Source organism: Brassica rapa, chromosome A03 (genome assembly GCF_000309985.2).
Source record: "Brassica rapa cultivar Chiifu-401-42 chromosome A03, CAAS_Brap_v3.01, whole genome shotgun sequence".
Lineage (NCBI taxonomy): Eukaryota > Viridiplantae > Streptophyta > Magnoliopsida > Brassicales > Brassicaceae > Brassica > Brassica rapa.
Window position 1 is genome coordinate 15,389,427 of NC_024797.2, and position 8,466 is coordinate 15,397,892.

At 37.6% G+C, this 8,466-nt stretch overlaps 4 protein-coding genes across 4 annotated transcripts; 1 reads left to right on the forward strand and 3 right to left on the reverse strand.

Annotated features, from left to right (window-relative positions):
- Positions 1-131: 131 nt before the first annotated feature.
- LOC103858938 lies at positions 132-1,604 on the reverse strand. The gene has a single exon (XM_009136394.3). It carries the CDS (start codon positions 1,548-1,550, stop codon positions 594-596), a length of 957 nt encoding a protein of 318 aa, XP_009134642.1. The 5' UTR covers positions 1,551-1,604; the 3' UTR covers positions 132-593.
- A 415-nt stretch (positions 1,605-2,019) lies between these two features.
- Positions 2,020-4,552, forward strand: LOC103858940 (protein WVD2-like 4). The gene is made up of 7 exons (XM_009136397.3): positions 2,020-2,844; positions 2,932-2,977; positions 3,062-3,154; positions 3,226-3,345; positions 3,514-3,612; positions 3,733-3,887; positions 3,991-4,552. The coding sequence occupies exons 1-7, from the start codon at positions 2,063-2,065 to the stop codon at positions 4,121-4,123; spliced, it is 1,428 nt and encodes a 475-aa protein (XP_009134645.1). The 5' UTR covers positions 2,020-2,062; the 3' UTR covers positions 4,124-4,552.
- LOC103858939 (40S ribosomal protein S19-1) lies at positions 4,484-5,915 on the reverse strand. The gene is made up of 4 exons (XM_009136396.3): positions 5,679-5,915; positions 5,071-5,161; positions 4,807-4,990; positions 4,484-4,701 (listed from the first exon to the last, which is right to left on the reverse strand). The coding sequence occupies exons 1-4, from the start codon at positions 5,760-5,762 to the stop codon at positions 4,629-4,631; spliced, it is 432 nt and encodes a 143-aa protein (XP_009134644.1). The 5' UTR covers positions 5,763-5,915; the 3' UTR covers positions 4,484-4,628.
- A 766-nt stretch (positions 5,916-6,681) lies between these two features.
- On the reverse strand, positions 6,682-7,740 carry LOC103860115 (F-box/kelch-repeat protein At4g38940-like). The gene has a single exon (XM_009137717.1). It carries the CDS (start codon positions 7,738-7,740, stop codon positions 6,682-6,684), a length of 1,059 nt encoding a protein of 352 aa, XP_009135965.1.
- Positions 7,741-8,466: the final 726 nt, after the last annotated feature.

An 8,466-nucleotide genomic window follows, 5' to 3' on the forward strand; every position in this document is an offset into this window, starting at 1 on the left:
CAAAACAAAACAAAAAAGGAAAAGAAAAAAGTATTTAGAAGATATCAGTTATAAATGGGTTACCAGATTTGATTAAGATTTTTCTATGCTGCTAAAATTGAGTTTGGGATTGGTGGTATCTTGACCTTGAGTTTTTTTTTTTTTTTTTGTATAAAGCTAATCATAGGTTTCTTCCTACTTTCATGCCCAAACAATAATAATGTTGATAAGAAAGAATTAGGAATAGTACAGATTATTAAAACACAAATTGACAACTCTTAATGTGAAGTAGACAATAAGCTTAGCTACTCCTACTCCTTTAAAAAAAAAACAAATAGATCTTAGGATTAGCTTAATGCAAAATGATTTCTTCAGTTTCTTGAGAAACAAGAAAGGAACCCCAAAAAGTGTCGACTCTTTTTTTTTTTACTGATCACTAAACCATAGCAAGACTACAATGAAACTGTACAACTTCTAAAAACTAAAGACCTAAAAGTATAGTCTTTACGTATGCTACACTTTACAAGACAACGACAACGGAGCTTATCTTCCTTCTTCTTCACTACCTCAGCTCGAATATTCCACCTGTCAATGTCACCGAGTCATTCTCAACATCAGCTTCTACTGGCTCTTCTCTGCATCTCATGCTTTGACTTTTCATAGTTGTTCTTCATTCTATGAAACGTCTGATGACCGCCGAGAGCTTGATACGTCGAGAAAACCCTCTCACAGAGCCTGCACCTATGCTCATTGTTCATCTGAAAACCCTTACTTGCTGAATTTGAAACTTCAAACACAGCTTCTTGACCCCCAAGTTTCTGCTCTGTATCGTCCAAGCTCACTCTCTCCAATCTAACTTCTTCCCCAAAACTCTCTGCTCCTACCTCATCTTCTCTCATAACCTTCTTGTCCCCCAAGAAACCCAAAAGCTCTTTCGATGTTCCATTAGAATCAGTTCTAATACCCACAAGTCTAAGCTCATTACTCAAAGACCCAACTAGCTTTTGCTCATTACCCAACAACCCATCTTCACATTCTCTCTCATTCATCTCTAGCTTCGAAAACAGAGCATCACCACTCTTAGACAACATAATCAGAGACTCAGCGACTTCCAACAGTTCTCCACCACTCCCAAACGCAGAAGAAGAAGAAGACGAAGAAACAGAGAGTGGAGGAAGACTCTTCTTGTACCTGGAAACTCTTTTCGACCTCTTTCTCCTCTGCACACCACCACTCCTGAAGAAACACAACAGATCCCTTCTCATACATTCGCTCTTCTTCTTCTTCTCTTCTAACGAATGCATAGTTTCGCTATGATTCCTCAGGCACTTCTCATATCGAAACCCTTTCCCACACTCTCCGCAACGAACCAGACGCTTCTTCTTAATCCGCAGAGGTTTCTGGGTTGTTCTCTTCTTCCTCGGGCTCTCCCTCAATCCGTAGTAGCAAAAGATCTCTTCGTAATGATGATTCATCGATTCTCCTAAGCGATTCTTCCTCTTGCGAGAGCTTCGAACCTTCCTGTTGTGTAATTCGAAGATGGGTTTCTCGAATTCTTGATGATCTTCCATCGACGCCAAGCTCGTTGGAACCCAGAGATGATTCACGAAAAGACTCTCACCAATCACTCAAGAACTATGAGCATGGAGATAGCTAAAAGAATCGATTTTTCTTCACTTTCCCGAGAAAACGAGAGTAAGAGTGAGAAGAGAGAGAGAGTGGAGAAACAGAGAGATTAATAAGCGAGGGAAGGAAGGAAAACAAGAACCTTTGGTCTCAGGGAGAAGGTCCGACGTGGCATTTAAGAGGAAACAAGGCCAATATTAGTTTGGGCCCGGCCCAATGGACATTTATAATTATCAAGAGCATTAAAACCAGAAAATTTGAAATTAAACAATTAATCCCGTAATTAACGAACCGTTACAAAATTGCGCCTCCAAAGAAGTCGCAACGGTCACACTTTGCTCTCCATTTTCCCTCCTCTCTGCTCTCTCTTCTTCCCTACCAATAATTTTGCATCCCTAATTGCGATTGAGTTTTTGATTCATCCCTTTCGCGAATCACTACTCTGTCATCATCTCCGATGGAGTCGAAGAACGCTAAACCCGAGACTCTACCGATGGATCCGATCAGATTTCAATCGGATGCTCAAGTTGTTTCAGTCTCATCGGAGAACTCGAATCCTAACGTCTCACGCGCGAGGATCGTTGAGTCTCCGTCCTCGAAGTCGAGTGAATCTGCTCAGAAGGTTACGAGATCGAAGCTTAATCCGAGCCAGACGGCGTTTTCACCACGGAATCGAATCAGGGAGAGGAGATTCGTGGTGGTGAAGAAGAAGGAGGATGATTCAGCGTCTGTGGTCGCAGGAGTGGACTGTAAGTGTGGAGCTAAGAACATGAAGAAATGCGTTTGTGTTGCATACGAAACTCTCCGTGCTTCGCATGAAGAGTTCTTCAAAAAGCGAGGAGATTCGGAGGTCTCCAGCCAGAATGTGGAGGAAGAAGATGAAATCGATGTTTGTTCGATGAAGAGGAGAAGAGAAAAAGTGCTTGAGGAAGCCAGAAGGAGCCTCCCTGAATATGGTAAAGTGATGCATCTCGTTAAGGCATTCGAGAAGCTTACTTGCTTCCCTTTTGCAAAGGCAAAAGAAGGCAATGAAAAGGAGGATGAGAAGATTAAGAAAGCTCTGAAATGGGAGTTGCCTGGGATGAGCGTGCAGCAGCAAAAGTGTCCAGAGGAAGCTGAGACTGAACAAGTCACATGGAGTTCTTCATTTTCACCATCTGAGTTGGTTCTAACAGCTACGAATCTGGGACTAGAACAACAACCTCACGCCTCTGTTTCTTTACCATGGGACAACAACAGGTAACCAAATGGAGATTTCAGTTCGAATTATCAAACTATTTTTATGCATACTTCAGTTTTGTTCTGTCTGATTCGGTGATGTTACAGTGTTTCAAGCCTTATTTCAAATGGTGGGAGGAGGAGCAGAAGAAATGTAAGTGTGTTAGCTTTCATCTGGTTTTTCTAGACTCTTAGTGATTATCTTGAATATATATCTCTCTCCTTGTGGTTGATGTAGAGCTTGGACTCCTCTGCTTCAATGGGTAGTAGAATATCAAAGAAGAAGCAGGTCAAAGTCACTTCTTTGAAGCCATTCAAACTTAGAACTGAGGTATAAAACTTGGAAGAATCAAATTAAGATATGATTTTTCAGGATGTGATTGTTGGTGTATGTGTATGTAGGAACGTGGACGAATGAAAGAAGAAGAGTTAGCAAAGAAGATACAAGAGATGACGATGGAAAACGAAAAAATGAGAATCCCAATAGCTCAAGGTCTTCCCTGGACAACTGATGAGCCTGAGGTGAGACTATCCTTTGCTTTTTATTAGCATTAAGTTATATCAATACCATCGTTTATAGAGTTGTTTGATATTGATGTGGTACTGTAAGATGATATAGTGTATTAAGTAAAAAAAAAGCTTTTGACGAAGGTTAATTAAACATTGCATTGTTGTTTTTCTCTGTTTCAGAGTCTTGTTAAGCCTCATGTGAAAGGTATCACAACACCAGTAGACTTGAAGCTCCACTCAGACATTCGAGCAATGGAGCGTGCAGAGTTTGACTACCAGGTAAAAGACCTTGCAATGATTACATTCATCCAATACTTAAGAGAAAATTGCATGTTTCAGTTTTTAGTATAAATCCTCAGCAGTTCGGCTTCATGTTTTGTGGTCGTTTCATTGTACCAGGTTGCTGAGAAAATGAGTCTAATTGAGCAATACAAAGCAGAAAGAAAAGAGCAACAATTGGTAGCAGAAGAAGAAGAGTTAAGAAGGTTGAGGAAAGAATTGATCCCAAAGGCACAACCAATGCCATACTTTGATCGACCATTCATCCCCAGAAGGTAAATAATAACACACTCATTGAGTTCAGTTCTCGTCTTGATAGAAACATTACAAAGAGTATTCGGACAGATAAACTGTTGTTGTTGTTGTTTGCTATTGAAGGTCGAGCAAGCACCCGACGATACCTCGAGATCCCAAGTTTCACAAAACGCAACACAAGAGATGCTGCAGTACATCTTCTTGGAGTGAAACAGGATCTTACATGAGCGATATCTTTTACCAGCAAGACCTTTGAAAACGCTTTGCCTTCCATTTGCACATTTCTTCACTATCTTTTTTTCTTGTTGCTGTCCTTGTCCATATTATCATCATAAATTGCCAAACAAAAATGTTTTCATTTGAAGAGGCCATTTATGAGTTGCAACTTGCATGCATTTGTTTCCTCGTTCATTATCAATCTTTTGTTATCATCAGAGTAAAGAGCAAGTAATTCCCAGATACTCAGCTTCATCCTGTAATGGTTTCTATCATTTGAACCTGCAAGTTTACGTAGCTTGGTTCAAAGCTTATTCAGAAGTTAGCTTTCCGCTAAATCATTTTGAATAATAGTCTTATCGTATAGCTGACGATGTTTAGATGTTCAAAGAGACAACAAAAAGATGAACAAGTTCTGAACATTTTAAGAGTAAGTCTTCAGCAATGATATTGATAATAGTTCTTGAGAGTAATAAGACAAAATGACTAAAAACAGAACATTGGTTTCAAAAGTAGTTGAAGAACTAAAAACAAAATTCAGAACTTCAAATTTCAGCTGCAATACGTCCAGCAACCTGGTCCAAATCCCGTTGCCCACTGGAAGTGATTTTTCTTCCTCTGAAGACAACAAACAAAAAGAGTTTGCAACCATCAGCCTCTTTTTCAAAGAAAGATATACAAAGAGAAGGTTTTGTTTTTTAAAGGAAGCAATAGAAATGTTACCCTTTGGTGTCAATCTCAACAATGTTCATAGTCTCCAACTGCTGGAGGATGTGACGGGCAATGCCACCGCTGCTTTTGCAGAAGTGAGGTGGGCGACTGCCGTTTCTCTTGCTGCCACCATAGATTCTACGGAAAGCACCAACACCAAGACCTCCCCTCAGGTATACCTTCCTTGCCATTGATGCTGCACAATAAGATAACATTCTTGTGAAAATGTATACTTGTTGAGATATAGAGTGAGACTGGGGGAAAGAGAGAGTATACCAGCTCTGATGTAGTACCAATCAGGATCATATGGGGCAAGCTCCTTCAACTTACCGGTCTTCACAATGTCTGTCCATGGGGGAAGCTCGATCTGAAACAAATGATAGACATCACATTAATAAATGGTAAAAAAAAAGAGTTGCTTGGGCTCAAATTAATGTTCCCAACAAGAGACATTACATTAAGAATTCGAAGCATACGAGCCACAACGTGAGAAATAAACAAAGTCAAGAAGTAGTAAACAGCTAGTGATGACCATGGCCAAAATTACAAACATCTTTCAACTAACTTACGGTACAGACAAATCATTCAATTGATCCAATAGACACTACTAAGTGAACAACGACATCATATTACGAATTCAGTATGAAAAAAAAAACACTAAAAGCTACAGGTTTTAATTTATTGTTCGCTAAAGATACTAATTCCAATCCGACAACATACTATGTCTTTGTTTTTCAGTTGAATGTAAGAGAAACCATTTACAATGCAATAACAAAACATAAAGAAACTGAAAATGAGAAATGTAAAGACTTTGGTTGATTTAATTCCAAAAAAAAAACGGTTTGTAATTTTCGAGCATAAACACAAGAAAGAAGAGCACTAACCTTGCCAGATCGCTTGAGATGAGAAGCGTAAGCCTTGACGAAGTCATGAGGCGATACGTCTTTCACTGTTTTACCTGTCGCCATGGCTACTGTTCCACACAACAGGAGTTTTGCTCAAACGCAGCTGAATCTCTCGCAAAGGAGTAGGGCTTTTAATCTCCCACAAGTTTATATATGCATCTTCACCATTTCGGCTAGGGTTTTCTCCAAATCCGGGTCTAAGACCCGACCCGTCCTAGTGTATATACCTTAATGGGCCTACATTCTTCTTCATAAGGCCTTATTAAATAAGTGTACCACCGTCTACGCTATAGATAGATGTTGGTTTGAGACTTTAATTGAAAATATTATTTCCTTCCCCAAATTTTAGATTAATATATTTTTAGGTCTGTTATCAACTTTGTACTCATATGCATTGGTTCTGAAGTAATGGAAAATTTAATAACAATCAATTTCTAACAAATCAATAGCAACTAAATGATTTCTATATAAAAATTTAATAACCATCATCAGGTGTTAACTCTATTCATCTTTTAAAATTTTCTCAACTTTCAGAATCATCAAGTTTTACAAAAGAATTTGTTCCAATAACCCCCTCTGATAAATAAAATGAAGACAAGAGAAACATAAACATGTTCTTAGGAAGGAAGTTAACATGTCATGGGACAAAACAAAAGAGTCTGAATTAGATTCACCATTGACAAGCGAAGGAAAATGGAAATAAGAAAGACTGGAATAAAACAAACATTTTCAACTATGAGCAAACAAGATATCAGTGATGCGGCACTAATGAGTCTAACAAGTAGAATCTAAGTTTTGGTTAGTTCACCTCCATCAACTTCATAAATTGACAATAAATAAGTTGTTGAGATACCAACTTTGATTACAAAATATATTTAACCAATTAATCAGGAATTTGTGATAGGTCCATCAAAATGCATATGAGATCAAATATTTGGTTACATCTAAATGAGGTTCAATTTAAACTTATTCGCATAAAGCATCAAAACTTAAGAACTAGACAATTCATCAATCTAGAGTGTCCCTCAAACACACAACCACACCAATCAAGTCTTGCACAAATCTCTCCTTGTTCATCCCTTTCTAGTTTGATCTCAGCACACCAAAGTTCTACTTTATTCCGATCAATATCTTTCTCGAAAATCACAACCACCTTCTTATCGTACGTCACCGTGCGTGCACAAGTAGTTCCGCTCAATCCTATCTCACCCTTGACCCTTTTCCAACACCTTTCTTTTAAATCATAACTTCTTAAAATCTTCGAAGCTGTAGAATAGTAGTACAATACTCTCTCGATAACACATTCACTACCGACCCAATGATAAGATTTTAACATGTCGTCTTTCTCCATTTTATCTTGACTCGGATCGTAAACAAAGCCATGCTTTAAAACCCTGAAATAAATCTTATCATCCCACGTCACTGCACTATTAGAATACCAATCGAACACCAGATTGTCTGGTCTTGTTTTGGACTCCCAAGTTTCAGATTTTACGTCAAACACCATAACATCCATGGGCCCCTCTGAAAACACTGGGAAACGTGAACGACATCCTCCAATGACATATATTTTCTCGTTTATATAGCCAGAGACCGAACTAGCGACTGCCCTTGGCATGTTAGGGAGATGATGATTTGCCATGTGGAGCGGGCAATCGATGAGTGTTAATGCATTAGATGAGACTTCAAAGCAAGATCCGCCCATTATGTAGATCTTTGAACCAACAGCCACGTAGCTGCCAGATGAAGGCATTGGAGGGAGTGATGGGATAGGGACCAAGCAATAATCTCCACTAGAGTTGATTTTCTGACGTAGAGTATACAAACGGTCGTAATCATCGTCGTGTGAATAAATGGTAACATAGAGACAGTATTCGGTGCGGTCCAAGAGAGATCGTCTCGCGTATAGTTGTGGCGATGCTATAAGAGATCGAAAGAACTTCGAAACCAGAGAAAGAGAGGGATAGTAACGTCTAGGTACACGAGCCACACATTCTATAATAACATCTTCTGGAAGTGAAGTGATCCAACACATAGCCATATGTATCAATCGTCTATATCAACACCTCCCTCCAATCCCATAATCTTATATATATTTACAATGATGGACAGGTAGGCTGAAAACATAGGTTATTAATACGTGGTTAGTTTGGACCCACTTCTGCGGGGTCAGAAAATCCTGTATAATTTTTTTTTTGAAAAGATAGATAATCCATCAATAGTAAATAACTGTAAGAAATATATATATATATACAATTTTTTATGGTAAAAAATATTTGGATAATATAGTTTTCTGTATTTTAAATGAAAGAAATCTAGATAAATGAGTTTTGATATAAAAAAAATCAACTATATTTAAAAACTAGTTTATGGTCCGCACTTTGTTCAGACTAATATATACACGTGACAATTTCTGATTTTATTGTTTATTTTTATACAAATTTTAAATTATTAAATTTAATAAAATTTAAATTAAAATTTTAAATTACAAAACTTCAATATTCATATTTGTGATCGATGTATTAAATTATTTTATTTTGTTTCATAGTTTTATTTATGAGATATAAATTTTGGATCAAAATCTTTTCAATATTAATAATAAAATTAGAAATTTTTGTTTTGAAATTAAACACTTAGTATATTTGTGGACAAAAGGAAAATCTAGCAGCATTGAAAGGATTATAAACAAACACAACCTATAAAACATGAACAAAATAATAATAGGCAATAAATAGTATATATTCTCTATAATTTAGATTTTAGATTT